This window comes from Loxodonta africana, chromosome 5 (genome assembly GCF_030014295.1).
Source record: "Loxodonta africana isolate mLoxAfr1 chromosome 5, mLoxAfr1.hap2, whole genome shotgun sequence".
NCBI lineage: Eukaryota > Metazoa > Chordata > Mammalia > Proboscidea > Elephantidae > Loxodonta > Loxodonta africana.
The window spans coordinates 109716814-109733284 of NC_087346.1; the positions used below are offsets into that span (position 1 = coordinate 109716814).

Sequence of the window (16471 nt, forward strand, 5' to 3'; positions counted from 1 at the left end):
ACACTAGGCGGTAATGTACCTAGCCCCAGTCAGTTGTATACAAGCTTAATTCTGACTAGGTTTTAGTTAAGTAGGAGACAATGGGCAGTTGTAAGGTATAAACATCTTTAGTCACAGAGTGAAAGGTAAGGACAATAGGAAATAGAAAGATGTATTGATGAAAATGTATTTTTTAAAAAAATTATCATGCTTTAAGTGAAAGTTTACAAATCAAGTCAGCCACGAAAACTTACGTACGCCTTGCTACATACTCTGTTGCTCTCCCCCTGATGAGACAGCCCACTTCCTCCCTCCATTCTCTCTTTTTGTGTCCCATTTCGCCAGCTTCTAACCCTCTCTACCCTCTCATCTCCCCTGTAGACAGGAGATGCCAACATAGTCTCAAGTGTCCACCTAATCCAAGAAGCTCACTGCTCACTAGCATCCCTCTGCATCCCATTGTCCACTCCAATCCATGTCTGAAGAATTGGCTTCGGGAATGGTTCCTATCCTGGACCAACAGAAGGTCTGGGGGCCATGACCATCGGGGTCCCTCCAGTCTCAGTCATACCATCAAGTCTGCATCCCGCTACTCTCCTGCTCCCTCAGGGGTTCTCTGTTGTGTTCCCTGTCAGGGCAGTCATCGGTTGTAGCCGGGCACCCTCTAGCTCTTCTGGTCTCAGGCTGATGTAGTCTCTGGTTTATGTGGCCCTTTCTGTCTCTTGGGCTTGTAATTACCTTGTGTCCTCGGTGTTCTTCATTCTCCTTTGGTCCAGGTGGGTTGAGACCAATTGATGCATCTTAGATGGCTGCTTGCTAGTGTTTAAGACCCCAGACACCACCCTCCAAAGCGGGATGCAGAATGTTTTCTTAATAGACTTTATTATGCCAGTTGACTTAGATGTCCCCTGAAACCATGGTTCCCAAACCCCTGCCCCTGCTACGCTGGCCTTTGAAGCATTCAGTTTATTCAGGAAACTTCTTTGCTTTTGGTTTAGTCCAGTTGTGCTGACCTCCCCTGTATTGTGTGTTGTCTTTCCCATCACCTAAGGTAGTTCTTATCTACTATCTAATTAGTGACTACTCCTCTCCCACCCTCCTTCCCTCCCCCCTCTCAGAACCATCAAAGAATATTTTCTTCTCTGTTTAAACTATTTCTTGAGCTCTTATAATAGTGGTCTTATACAATATTTGTCCTTTTGAAACTGACTAATTTCACTCGCTGCAATGCCTTCCAGATTCCTCCATGTTATAAAATGTTTCACAGATTTATCACTGTTCTTTATCAATGAGTAGTATTCCATTGTGTGAATATACCATAATTTATCCATTCATCAGTTGATGGGCACCTTGGTTGCGTCCATCTTTTTGCTATTGTAAACAGTGCTGCAATAAACATGGGTGTGCACATATATATCTGTTCGTGTAAAGGCTCTTATTTCTCTAGGATCTATTCCAAGGAGTGGGATTGCTGGATCATGTGGGAGTTCTGTTTCTAGCTTTTTAAGGAAGCACCAAATTGATTTCTAAAGTGGTTGTACCATTTGACATTCCCACCAGCAGTGTATAAGTGTTCCAATCTCTCCACAACCTCTCCAACACTTATTATTTTGTGTTTTTTGGATTAATGCCAGCCTTGTTGGAGTGAGATGGAATCTCATTGTAGTTTTCATTTGCATTTATCTAATGGCTAATGATCATGAGCATTTCCTCACGTATCTGTTAGTTACCTGCATGTCTTCTTTAGTGAAGTGTCTGTTCATATCTTTTGCCTATATTTAAATTTGGTTCTTTGTCTTTTTGCAGTTGAGTTTTTGCAGTATCATGTAGATTTTAGAGATCAGGCGCTGATCAGAAATGTCATAGCTAAAAATTTTTCCCAGTCTGTACGTAATCTTTTGACTCTTTTGGTGAAGTCTTTGGATGAGCATAGGTATTTGATTTTCAGGAGCTTCCAGTTATCTACTTTTTCTTCTGCATTGTTAGGAATGTTCTGTATGCTGTTTATGCCGTGTATTAGGGCTCCTAATATTGTCCCTATTTTTTCTTCCATGACCTCATCATTCTAGATTTTATATTTAGGCCTTTGATACATTTTGAGCTCTTTTTTGTGCATGGAGTGAGGTATGGGTCTTGTTTCATTTTCTTGCAGATGGATACTCAGTTATGCCAGCACCATTTGTTAAAAAGACTACCTTTTCCCCAATTATCTGACACTGGGCCTTTGTCAAATATCAACTGCTCATATGCAGATGGATTTATGTCTGGATTCTCAATTCTGTTCCATTGGTCTATGTATCTGTTGTCGTACCAGTACCAGGCTGTTTTGACTACTGTGGCTGTATAATAGGTTCTAAAATCAGGTGGAGTAAGGCCTCCCACTTTGTTCTTCCTTTTCAGTAATGCCTTGTTTATCCGGGGCTTCCTTCCCTTCCATATGAAGTTGGTAATTTATTTCTCCATCTCATTAAAAAATGTCATTGGAATTTGGATGGGAATTACATTAAATCTATAGCTCTCTTTTGGTAGAATAGACATTTTTACAATGTTATGTCTTCCTATCCATGAGCAAGGTACGTTTTTCTACTTATGTAGGTCTCTTTTGCTTTCTCGCAGAGGTGTTTTGTTATTTTCTTTATATAAGTCTTTTACATCTCTGGTAAGATTTATTCCTAAGTATTTTATCTTCTTGGGGGCTACTGTAAATGGTATTGATTTGGTGGTTTCCTCTTGGATGTTCTTTTTTTTGGTGTAGAGGAATCCAGCTGATTTGTGTATGTTTATCTTGTATCCTGATACTCTGCTGAACTCTTGTATTAGTTTTCTTGAGGATTCCTTAGGGTTTTCTGTGTATAAGACCATGTCATCTGCAAATAGAGATACTGCTACTTCTTTCTTGCCAATCTGGATGCCCTTTATTTCTTTATCTAGCATAATTGCTCTGCCTAGGACCTCCAGCACAATGTTGAATAAGAGTGATAATAAAAGGCATCCTTGTCTGGTTCCCGATCTCAATGGGAATGCTTTCAGGCTCTCTCCATTTAGGTGATGTTGGCTATTGGCTTTGTATAAATGCCCTTTATTACGTTGAGGAATTTTTCTTCTAGTCCTATTTTGCTGAGAGTTTTTATCAGGAATGGGTGTTGAACTTTGTCAAATGCTTTTTCTGCATCAATTGATAAAATCATGTGATTCTTGTCTTTTGTTTTATTTCTATGATGAATTACATTAATTGTTTTTCTTGTGTTGAACCATCCCTGCATACCTGGTAAGAATCCCACTTGGTTGGTCATGGTGAATTACTTCTTTGATATGTTGTTGAATTCTATTTGCTATAATTTTGTGGAGGATTTTTGCATGTAAGTTCCTGAGGGACATAAGTCTGTAATTTTCTTTTTTTGTGGTGTTTTTGCCTGATTTTGGTATCAGGGATAAGCTGGCTTCATAGAATGGGTTTGGGAGTACTCTGTCCTCGTATAGGATCTAAAAAACCTTTGGTAGTAGTAGTGTTAACTCTTCTCTGAAAGTTTGGTAGAACTCTGCAGTGAAGCCCTCCAGGCCAGGGATTTTTGTTGTTGTTGGGTGTTTTTTGATTACCTTTTCAATCTCTTCTTTTGTTATGGGTCTATTTAGTTGTTCTACCTTTGTTTTTGTTAGTTTAGGTAGGTAGTGTGTTTCTAGGAATTCATTCGTTTCTTCTAGGTTTTCAAATTTGTTGGAGTACAATTTTTTGTAGTAATCTGATATGATTCTTTTAATTTCAGTTGGCTCTGTTGTAATATCACCCATCTCATTTCTAATTGGGGTTATTTGCTTCCTCTCCTGTTTTTCTTTTGTCAGTTTGGCCAGTGGTTTATCAATTTTGTTGATTTTTTCAAAGAGCCAGCTTTTGGTCTTGTTATTTCTTTCAATTGTTTTTTTTGTTTTCTATTTCATTTAGTTCTGCTCTAATTTTTATTATTTGTTTTCTTCTGGTGCCTGAAGGTTTCCTTTGTTGCTGTCTTTCTACTTGTTCAAGTTATAGGAATAATTCTTTGATTTTGGCCCTTTCTTCTTTCTGAATGTGTGCATTTATTGATATAAATTGACCTCTGAGCACTGCTTTTGCTCTGTCCCAAAGTTTTCGATAGGAAGTGATTTCATTCTCATTGGATTCTATGAATTTCTTTATTCCATCCTTAATGTCTTCTATAATCCAGTCATTTTTGAGCAGGGTATTGTTCAGTTTCCAAGTGTTTCGTTTCTTTTCCCTGCTTTTCTGTTACTGATTTCCACTTTTATGGCCTTATGGTCAGAGAAGATGCTTTGTAATATTTCAGTGTTTTGGATTTTGTCAAGGCTTGCTTTATGACCTAATATGTGGTCTATTCTAGAGAATGTTCCATGTGCACTAGAAAGGAAAGTATACTTGGTTGCTGTTGGGTGGAGTGTTTTGTGTATGTCTGTGAGGTTGAGTTGGTTCATTGTGGCATTTAGATCTTCCGTGTCTTTATTGAGCTTCTTTCTGGATGTCCTGTCTTTCACCGAAAGAAGGGTGTTGAAGCCTCCTATTATTATTGTGGAGCTGTCTGTTTCACTTTTCAATGCGATAGAGTTTATTTTATGTATCTTGCAGCCCTGTCATTGGGTGCATAAATATTTAATATGGTTATATCTTCTCTGTATATTTTCCCTTTATTCATCACATAGTGTCCTTCTTTATCCTTAAAAATGGATTTAACTTTAAAGTCTATTTTGTCAGAAATTAATATTGCCACTCCTGCTCTTTTCTGATTGTTGTTTGCTTGATGTATTTTTTTCCATCCTTTGAGTTTTAGTTTACTTTTGCCTCTAAGTCTAAGATGTGTCTCTTGTAGGCAGCTTATAGATGGATCTTGTTTTTTAATCCATTCTGCCACTCTCTGTCTCTTTATTGGTGCATTTAGTTCATTTACATTCAGTGTAATTATGGATAGGTATGAATTTAGTGCTATCATTTTGTTGTCTTTTTTGTGTGTGTTGTTGACAGTTTCTTTTTTCCCCACTTAATTTTATGTGCTGAGTAGCTTATCTTTATATATTGTCCTTTTCTCATATTTGTTGTCGTTGATTTTGTTCACTATTTTTTTCTTATATTTTATTTTGATGTGTAGGATACTTTGTCTCTTTTATGGTTACCTTATTATTTACCCCTATTTTTCTACATTTAAACCTAACTTTTATTTCTTTGTATTGCCTTGTCTTCTTCTCAATAGGGAAGATCTATGACTACATTTCTTAGTCCCTCTTTATTGTTTTAATGTTGTCATCTTTTACATAATAACATCATGTTACCATGTTCTGAGCATTTTTTTTTTTATGTTGTTTGATTTTTTTGATTTCCCTGTTTGGGTTCACTTCTGATCGCTCTGCCCATTGTTCTAGTCTTGGATTGATACCTGATGTTATAGATTTTCTAACCAAAGAACTCCCTTTAGTGTTTCTTGTAGCTTTGGTTTGGTTTTTACAAATTCCCTAAACTTCTCTTTATCTAGAAATGTCCTAATTTCACCTTGATATCTAAAAGACAGTTTTGCTGGGTATATGATTCTTGGCTGGTAATTTTTTTCCTTCAATTTTTTATATAGGTCATCCCATTGCCTTCTTGCCTGCATGGTTTCTGTTGAGTAGTCCGAGTTTATTCTTACTGACTCTCTTTTGTAGGGAACTTTGCATTTTTCCCTAGCTGCTCTTAAGATTCTCTCTTTGTCTTTGGTTTTGGCAAGTTTGATTTTAATACATCTTGGTGACTTTCTTTTAAAATCTACCGTATGTGGACTTCAATGAGCATCTTGTATAGATATATTCTCATCTTTCATGATATTAGGGAAGTTTTCTGCCAACAAATCTTCAACAATTCTCTCTATATTTTCTGTTATCCCTCTCTGTTCTGGTACTCCAATCACTTGTAGGTTATTACCCTTGATAGAGTCCCACATGATTCTTCATTTTTTTAAATTCTTTTAGCAGATTTTTCTTCAAATATATTAGTGCCAAGTGCTTTATCTTCAAGTTCAGAAATTCTGCCTTCCACTTGCTCAATTCTGCTCCTCTGACTTTCTGTTGAGTTGTCTACTTCTGTGATTTTTTTGTTAATCTTCTGAATTTCTGATTGCTGTCTATGGATTTTTCTAACTTATTAAATTTTTCATTATGTTCCTGAATAATTTTTTTTAATTTTTTCAATTGCTTTATCTGTGTGTTCCTTGGCTTGTTCTGCATATTACATCATTTCCTTCCTGATGTCTTGAAGGGTTCTGTATATTAATCTTTTGTGTTTTGCCTCCAATAATTCCAGGAAGGCACTTTCATCTTGAAGATCCCTTGATTCTTTGTTTTGAGTGCTTGTCGATGTGATCTTGGTCTTTTTCTTTATGTGACTTGATATTGACTTTTGTCTCCAAGCCATCTATAAGTTATTGTATCAGTTTATCTTATTTTTGCTTACTGTGTCGTAGCTTCTTGCTTTATTTTGTTCTGATTTGCCCAAATGCATTGCTTGAGCAAGCTAGCTTGATTATTTTCACCTTTAGAGCTCTGATGTCCTGTCTCCAGATGGCTAGATCTGTTATCAGGTATATCAGTCTAGAAGTCCATTCACTTTTCTTGTATGAATTCAGTTCAGGTGTCCAGGTAGCTGCTCATCGAGTGTGTGGTGCAGGCTCTGTCCTGCAGTCTTAGATGGGCAGGGGTGATTGGTGTAGGTACTGGTATCTGGTTGCAGCAGGGGGTCACTCTCTGAACAAGGCAGGGGGCTGAGAATCATCTCCCAAGTTTCTCTGAGGAAAGCGTGTCCCTGTTCCTTAGAGCATACAGGTAGGTGGATTCTGCAGAAGGACCATGGGCACCCAATGTTTTTGATTGTAAGGATTGGGAGGTACCAGTTATCCTTGGATCTGGGTCATGGGTGGGTGGGTGACCTGAGTGGAGCCACCAGTCCTTAGGCCCCTGATGTAGGTAGGTGAGGACCTTGTTCAATAGGCAAAACAATGTCAAACATCAGACACTCACCTCTCCGCCACACATCTGAAGTGGTTAGAGTCTGCCAACAAGGGCCTGTTCTCCTGAAATAGGCCCACACAGGTCCATGCAGAGGGGAAAGGTACTCAAAGTCCATGAACTGTTTATGCCTGGACAGGAGCCGCTCCTGCCCTGAGCTCCCCTGGTTAGTGGAACTGGCAAATCATCCTTTCCCCCAATTGCAAATTTATTCCTTCTTTTAGGCCAGGAGGATGGCTCTAGGCCCTCAACAGGGCTTATCTCAGGCCCAGGGAAATCAGCCGCTGAAGCTGGCTTGTTGGGGGGGAGCACGGTAAAATATATGCAAGTACTTAGGTTTTGCCGAGAGCGCCGTTATTCTCTGGTTCTGGAGGTATGAGTAGGCTGTGTGGGTGGCTGCTTCTCCCTGAGGAAACTGCGGCAGATCGCTAGTACCATCCCACCACCGCCGCTCCCGTCCTAAGTGATGGAGGTATACACAATATACAGAATAGACTCAGATATCCACTCTCTGATTGCATTTGAGGGACTCCAACCATGGCCTGTGATGTTTTCAGGTGGTGAGAGAGGTTTCAAAGGAACCCATATGGCACAATGGTTAAGCACTCAGCTGCTAACTAAAATGTCTCCTCTTGGAACAGACCAGTGGCTCCAGGGGAAGAAAGACCTGGGGATCTGCTCCCATAAAGATTACAGCCTAGGAAACCCTATGGCACAGTTCTCCTCTGTCCTATTGGGTTGCCATGAGTGAGAATCTATTTGATAGTACACAACAGAGAGGTTTCATCCAAATCTCTTCAAAAACCCTGGTCAACGTTAACTTTCTATTCCATATGGAGCAGGTTCTATGGAAATCCACAAATGGAACATCTGTCTCCCCATAATCCAGCCAGATCCTCTTTTTCGAAAGAAATTTGTGTGGGTGTGCTTTAGGTGAAGGTTTACAGAGCATGGTAATTTCCCATTCAATAGTTCATACAGAAATTGTTCCATGATGTAGGTTGCACTCCCTGTAATGTGTCAGCACTCTCCTCCTTACCACCCTGAGTTCCACATTTTTATTCTTTCAGTTTTCCTGTCCCTTCCTATCTTCTTATCTTTGCTTTTGGGCATATGTTGTCCCTTTGGCCTCATGTAGATGATTGTTCTAAGGATCACCTTCCTCACATGCGTGCTATTGTTTATAGTCCTATTATTTGGCTGAAAGGTGATCTCCGGGAATGGCTTCAGTTCCAAGTTAGAAGGGTGTCCAAGTGCCATAGTCTCAGGGGTTCCTCCAGTCTCTCTCAGACCAGTATATCTAGTCTTTTGTATGAATTTGAATTTTTTTCTACATTTTTTTTTTTCCATTCTAACTGGGACCTTCTGTTGTGACCCTGGTCAGATAGTGGTAGCTGGGCACCATCTATTCTTCTGGTCTCAAGCTGGTGGAGGCTGTGGTTCCTGTGGTCCTTTAGTCCTTTGGACTCTTTCCTTGAGTCTTTAGTTTTCTTCACTTTGCTCCAGATGGAAAGAGACCACTAGTTGTATGTTAGATGACCGCTCGAAAGCTTTTAAGACCCCAGATGCTACTCGCCAACTTTCTTTCAAATTTGCAATCCCTAATTCCTGCTTTCAGTTTCTGACCCTTAAGCTTTCTCTTGTCTTTATGAAATTTCCTTTGTTTTAAAGTAAGTGTGGCCTATAATTATGTAGTGGCTATTTGAATAACACAGGAAAAATGATTTCGAGATTGAATTGTTTAAACAGATTAAATTGTTTTAAGAAATGATATAAATTTAATCCCTATAGTCATATAAATTAAATACTGTATAATATCACAAATAAATGTTGATGTTATAATCCTGAACACAAAATATTTTCCAAGAATAATTGAAAAAATCATATAAGAATTTGAAAATACTTGTTATTATGGAATCATTACAACTGTAAGAATTGATATACACATGTTGTTAGGCTGTTCTTATGTGCCATTCAGTCGGTTCCAACTCATAGTAACCCTGTGTACAACAGAACAAAACACTGCCCAGTCCTGCACCATCCTCACAATTGTTGCTATGTTTGAAAAAATTACTGTGGCCACTGTGTCAGTCCATCTTGTTGAGGGTCTTTCTCTTTTTTTCTGACCCTCTACCAAGCATGGTGTCCTTCTCCAGGGACTGGTCCCTACTGATGACATGTCCAAAGTATGTGAGACGAAGTCTTGCCATCCTTGCATCTAAGGAACACTCTGCTGTACTTATCCCAAGACAGATTTGTTCCTTCTTCTGGCAGTCCGTGATATATGCAACAACAACAACAACACAACAGAGTGGTTTCATGCAAATATCTTGAGAAACGCTGTCAACCTTTTTTTCTTTTTCCACATGGAACAGGCTCTGTGGGAATCCAACATTGTAATTCAAAGGCATCAATTCTTATCTGACCTTCTTTACTTGTTGTCCACCTTTCACATGCATATGAGGTGATTGAAAATACCATAGCTTGGGTCAGGAGCACCTTATTCCTTAAAGTGACATCTTTGCTTTTTAACACTTGAAAGAGATCTTTTGCAGATTTGACCAATGCAGTGTGTCCTTTGATTTCTTGACCACTGATTCCATGGGCGTTAATTGTGGATCCAAGTAAGTGAAATCCTTAACAACTTCAACTTTTCTCCAGTTATCATGATGTTGCTTATTGGTTCATGTCTTAGACTGGGTTCTTTAGAGAAGCAAAACCAGAAATGAGCATGAATATATATAGAGAGATTTATATTAAGGAAATAGCTCACACAATTGTAGGGGTTGGAACGTCCCAAGTCCTTGGACCAGGATAGAGTCCTTTCCCAATTCACAGAGCCACAGATGCTGGTGAACCCAAGATGAGCAGGTTGGAGAGCAGGGATCCTGCTCACAGGTTGTGACAGTTGCGGAATCCCCAAGGTCGGCAGGCAAGACTGCAAGGTTTCTCCTGAGTCACTTAGCTGCAGGGGCTGGCAAACCCAAGATAGGCAGGTCAGGGAGCAGGACTCTTGCTTGCAGGCTGTACAGATCAGAGAATCCCAAGATGGACAGGTAAGCTGCTAGCTCAAGTCCCAAGAACCAGAGGTCAGACAAGAGATACCTGGTGGATCCAGAACAAGCCAACAGCCTTTGCAAGGTGAGCAGGAAGGAAGTAGGTGGTGGAAGGTGGAGAGATGAAGGCTGAGGGGGTTGTGAGCCACCACAGGGCCCACCCCCATGGGTACCACTCAGTAGATTCCATCATGTAGGTGATCACATATCAGATTTCAACAGGGAAGTGATCACAACGTTATACGACTACCAAAACACTGAGAATCATGGTCCAGCCAAGTTGACACACAACTTTAACCATCACAGTCCAGTCGTGAGGACTTTTTTTTTTATGGTGTGATATAATCCATATTGAAGGGTGTAGTTTTTGATCTTCATCAGTAAATGCTTCAAGTTCTCTTCCCTTTCAGGAAGCAAGACTATATCATCTGCATATTGCAGGTTGTTAATGAGTTTTCCTCCAGTCTTGATGCAGTGTTTCTTCTTCATATAGTAAAGCTTCCCTGATTATTTGCTCAGCATATATTGAATAAGTATGGTGAAAGGATACAACCCTGACACACACGTTTCCTGACTTTAAACCGTACAGTATCCCCTTATTCTGTTCTAATGACTGCATTTTGGTCTATGTACATGTTCCTCATGAGCACAATTCAGTGTTCTGGAATTACCATTCTTTGTAATGTTATCATAATTTGTCATAAATGTCTTTGCACAGTCAATAAAACACAGGTAAACATCTTCCTGGTATTCTTTGCTTTCAGCCAAAGTCCATTTGGCATCAGCAATGATATCCTTCCTTCCATGTGCTCTTCTGAATCCAGTTTGAATTTCTGGCAGTTCCCTGTCCAAGTACTGCTGCAGCCGCTTTTGAAAGATGTTCAACAAAATTTTACTTGCGTGTGATATTAATGATATTGTTTGATAATTTCTGCATTCTGTGGGATCACCTTTCTTTGAAATGAGTACAAATATGGATCTCTTCCAGTCAGTTGTCCAGGTAGCTGTCTTCCAAATTTCTTGGCACAGACAGTTAAGCTCTTCCAGGGTTGCATCTGTTTGTTGAAACATTTCAATTGGTATTCCATCAATTCCTGGTGTGTTGTCTTTCGCCAATGCCTTCAGAGCAGCTTAGACTTCTTCCTTCAGTATCATTGGTTCTTGATCATATGCTGTCTCCTGAAATGGTTGAATATCAACCAGTTGTTACAGTGACTTTGTGTATTCCATCCATCTTCTTTTGATGCTTCCTGCATTAATATTTTCCCCATAGAATCCTTCAATATTGCAACTTGAGGTTTGAATTTTCTCTTCAGTTCTCTCAGCTAGAGAAATGCCTAGCATGTTTTTTCCTTTTGGTTTTCTAACTCGAGGTCTTTGCACATTTCATTACAATACTTGACTTTGTTTTCTTGAACGGCCCTTTGAAATCTTCGGTTCAGCTCTTTTACTTCATCATTTCTTTTGTTTGCTTTAGCTACTCTGCATTCAGGAGGAACTCTCAGAGTCTCATCTGACATCCATTTTGGTCTTTTCTTTCTTTCCTGTCTTTTTAATGACCCGTTGCTTTTTTCATGTATGATGTCCTTGATGTCTTCCTGCAACTCATCTGGTCTTCAGTCATTAGTGTTTAATCAGTCAAATCTATTCTTTAGATGGTCTCTGAATTCAGTTGGAATATACTCAATATCATATTTGGCTTTCATGGACTTGTTCTAATTTTCTTCAGCTTCAGCTTGAACTTGCATATGAGTAATTGTTTGTCAGTTCCACAGCTGGCCCCAGACTTGTTCTGACTGAAGATATTGAGCTTTTCCATTGTCTCTTTCCACAGATGTAGTCAGTTTGATTCCTGTGTATTCCATCTGGTGAGGTCCATGTGTTAGTTGCTGTTTATGCTGGTGAAGAAAGATACTTGCAATGAAGAAGTCATTGGTCTTGCAAAATTCTATCATGTGATCTCTGGCATCATTTCTATTGCCATATATATGTATATACATATACCTTAAAATAAATGTATAGGGAAAAATATCCTTAACATAGTTCCTCCTTCCCCTAGACTTCCTCCACCTTTATGAAACAGCATTGTATTAATATTTTACAGAACACAGTTTGAGAAATACTATTGTATAATCAGACATTATTAAATAGACAAAAATAAACACAATTACCTGGGAATTTGTTAGAAATGCGAATTCTTGGACCCCACCTTGTTGCATGCCGTGGAGTCATTCCAACTTATAGAGACCCCATCTTAGACCTACTGAATCAGCAAATCTGGAGGTGTGGGGCCCAGCACTCTGTTTTAGCAAGCTCTCCACATGATTCTGATGCAGCTTAAGTTTGTGAACCACTGCCCTAAGCTGACCTTCAGAGTAAGTTTTAATATCTCAACAATCTTTTCAAACAGTCCAGTTGCCAGAACATATCAGCTATAATTGTTCTAAGGAACTTATCTCCCCTTGCCCTCACTTCCAGTGACACGGTATTTTCTGCTTTTCAATACTCATACAAAGTCCTTTAAAAATGGCAGAATGATTTTACCAGTCTTTAAACTACTTGGGTGAAATCTCCATCTTCTTACATTCAACCCATATTACATGCTTTCTACGTTACCTAGCTATTTCTGGAACAATAACTCTAAGGAGCTTATTACTCTCATTTTTGTTGTTGTTTCTAATTTCTCGTGCTAATAAAAATTCAGTTAACTTCTCACGTTTACTTTCTCTCTTTTCCAAAAAAAAAAAAAAGATGTTATAAATATATATATTTTTAAATTAAAACTCTTAACAGAACAGTCTGATCTATACTTTTTGTCTCTGCTTCTAAAAGATACTTCTTCAAGAAAGAATTCTCTCATTCTCCCTCAACTGTCTTTCTTTGTGTGGCTCAATCTTCATCCTTTAAAGTGGGAAATGTTCTGATTTATATTTATGAGGAATAACTTTAGACCTAGGACATTAAGCTATACAAAATGTATATTGCCTTTTTTTGACATAAACCTAATCACCCAACCAGTGTCCAAAGGAAATATTCCACCTTGACAACAAATGTTTTTCTTTTCATGTGAATAAACTAGCCTCTGGCCATACATTCTTGTACATCATTCATTCAAGGAAATAATGTTTAACAGAGTGACAATTTAAAATTTTTATTAGTAATAAAATGCTGCATTATACATAATAATAACTGCTACCATTATGGAACACATTGTGTTCTTGTGATTTTGACAAGTAGTTTACATATATTATCTCAGCTAATACTCATGAAAGCCTTCACAGATGAGGATAAGTGACTTAATCAAAGTCATATAACTAGAAAATGTTTGAGTCAGATTGGAACTAACTCCAGAATTCCTGAATTTAACCATCAAGCTAAACCCAGAGTATGGGCTATTCCTTTGCCTGAAATCTGTGTTAGTAAAATTATTATGGTACTCCCACCTTTTTTCTTCTGCCAAACACAGCCATGCACTTGTTGATGAACCAGCCTTATTTAAACATAGGAAAGAATCTCAGTAGTGACCATTATTGGAAGCAGAGGAAAACTAACATTTAAAGAGTCTTTCATGAGCGATTTGCTGTGTTCAGTGTCTCAGATTATACTGTCAGCAATCTTGTGAGATAGGTATTATTGCTGCTATTGAGAGGCTAAGTAACTTGCCCAAGATCACACAGCTAGTAAGCTGGAGAGCATGAATAGATCTAATTGTAGGAGAGCTAGACTTTGATCCCAGTCACCAATGGATGGTCTACCTATTGTTAAAGGTGACAGGAATCATTTTTGTACTTAAGTTATTTACCAGTGTATTCAGCTATCCAAAGATGCATTCATCACTGCCATTATGGTTTTTCTTTTCTTCATTCCTGTGGCCACCTTCCCTCTTTTGAACAGATAACTTCTTTACTAAAATTCAATCAGATGATAGACTATAAAAACCCTCAAAGGCTAAAAGCTTTTGTGTCTCTGCACTGTCTGTCATAACAGTGCCCAGGGGCGATAGATCTTTGAAGAAACAAGGTTCCTGGTAAGTAACTGGGGTTTTTTTCTAACTGTAAGTAAGCACTGTCTCCTGATTTTACTATTATCTACATTTTTTTTTTGGTAGCAATACATTATCTCACTGAAATATAAAATGCTTGTAAAAACCTGTTCTCTCACATCTGTATTTACTCTTTAATTATCTCACCCACCTAGCCTGTAAAACTGGTAATTATTTTTTCACACTTATTTACTTCATACCTACTAGGTCCTGTTACAGAAGTCAAAACTGACATATATGTTACCAGCTTTGGACCTGTTTCTGATGTTGAAATGGTAGGTATTTGGGAAATTCAATGTAACTTTCAAGGTTTAAAGAAAACGTGCAGAAAAGAAGGCAATTAATATTTATTTTGTTGTCAATCATGCCAAGCCAGAAAGTCAAGGAATAGCCTAATTAGATCAAAGATTTTCTAAGAAGGAAGGCATTGAATTTGTATTTCAGCTCTAACATGGGTGTAGTCATGGTTTGTAGTTATTCCCAATAAAGAGCTTTGTTATTACCAGTCCCCACAGCACAATCATATATGTAAGTATTTTTTTATTTTTGTTTTTCCTGAGAAAACTATTGAGGAAGAGAAAATCATAGACTGTAATTAGTATGGGTATGAAACTAGATTCTCATCCTAAGAGACTTGCTTTTTAACATTTCATGTTGGCCCAGTTGCTCACACTTCCTCTCTCTATCTCTTTCTCCTTCCATCTCTCTCATACTCAAAGAGCTTAGAATACCAAGCAATGGGTCAGGATAAATACACCTGTTCAATTCTGCTTTCATACGTTGTTGTTGTTCCTGTTGTTAGGTGCCGTCAAGTCATTTCTGACTCATAGAGACAGTATAGGACAGAGTAGAACTTCCCCATAGAGTTTCCAAGGAGCAGCTGTGGATTTGAACTGCTGACCATTTGGTTAGCAGCCAAGCTCTTAACCACCTGCTACCAGGGCTCCGCTCTCATATACTAAATATATTAGTTTATATAACAAAGATGCTATTTTTTTTCCTTTGACCTTAAGCATCTAGTGATTTGAAATCCTTGAGTTATTTGACTAATTTTAATGAAGTTTGTGAACATAAAATTTCTCTGATCTTTTACATGTTTTATTTTGTCTTAAGGAAATGCCTTCTATTTTATGATTAATTACGCAATGATATTTGTTACACATTAACTCATTTTGGTACCTGGTCTAAATTAGAATACAAGTGTAATTACCTACTGTTGGCAGTTTTATTAAATTATAGTAATTATTGTTGAATGACTAATATGTATGGTAATTTATCTGACGAATGTAGTAGATTAAGGTATCAAGATGGACATAACATGCTTTAATTGCTGACAATCTTTCTACTCCATTGATGTAAAATAATTTCTGCTCCTATTAATTTTATTTTTATTGGGGTAGTCTTTTTATGAGTGGGAAACCCTGGTGGCATAGTGGTTAAGTGCTATTGCTGCTAACCAAAAGGTCAGCAGTTCAATCCACCAGGTGCTCTTGGAAACTCTATGGGGCAATTCTATTCTGTCCTGTAGGGTCGTTATGAGTTGGAATCGACTCGATGGCAATGTTTTTTTTTTTTTTTTTTAATAAGTGGGAAAGAAGGCAGAATTTAGTGCATTTTTTTGTGCACATTTATGTGTAGTCATCATAATTTGAATATGCCACAAACTCCTTTCCCTAGGAATACACAATGGATGTCTTCTTCAGGCAGACATGGATTGACAAAAGACTAAAATATGATGGTCCCATTGAAATTTTGAGGTTGAACAATATGATGGTAACAAAAGTGTGGACCCCTGATACTTTCTTCAGAAATGGAAAGAAATCTGTCTCACATAATATGACAGCTCCAAATAAGCTTTTTAGAATTATGAGAAATGGCACTATTTTATACACTATGAGGTAATCCCTTCCTTCCTTCCTTTCCATTTTAAGGGAGCTATAAAACTATTTTTAAGAAAGGGCTGATTTTGTTTAATTGCATTTTTCCATCATAGACTCACCATAAGTGCGGAGTGTCCCATGAGATTGGTGAATTTCCCCATGGATGGTCATGCATGTCCTTTGAAATTTGGGAGTTGTAAGTTAAAATAAAAATGTTTTCAGAATTTATGATCACCTCATACAAGCTATTTATATATGTAAGTGATTTTTCATAACCTAACATTTATCATTGTCAATGACTGCAACTGTCCAAGGTTTGGTTTTTAGAAGATTATTTATTAACTAATATTTAAAGATAAAGAAGTAAAAATAGCTCAAAACAAAAACCTATTTCTACATATAGTCTAGTTAGATTGACTCATAATAATGAATAGATTGGTGGCCAGCAGTAAAATTTAGGGATCTCTGAATGCTGTGTGTTAGTGCATGCTGTAACA

At 38.0% G+C, this 16471-nt stretch overlaps 1 protein-coding gene across 3 annotated transcripts in view; it reads left to right on the forward strand.

Annotated features, from left to right (window-relative positions):
• GABRA4 (gamma-aminobutyric acid type A receptor subunit alpha4) overlaps positions 1–16471 on the forward strand; it is a 105658-nt gene that overhangs the window by 16999 nt on the left and 72188 nt on the right. For all 3 annotated transcript variants that reach the window (XM_003415861.1, XM_003415862.1, XM_003415860.1), the window contains exons 3-5: positions 14302–14369; positions 15772–15992; positions 16088–16170. In XM_003415861.1, the coding sequence (XP_003415909.1) occupies positions 14302–14369; positions 15772–15992; positions 16088–16170 (372 nt within the window). The remainder of the gene's footprint in view (positions 1–14301; positions 14370–15771; positions 15993–16087; positions 16171–16471) is intronic.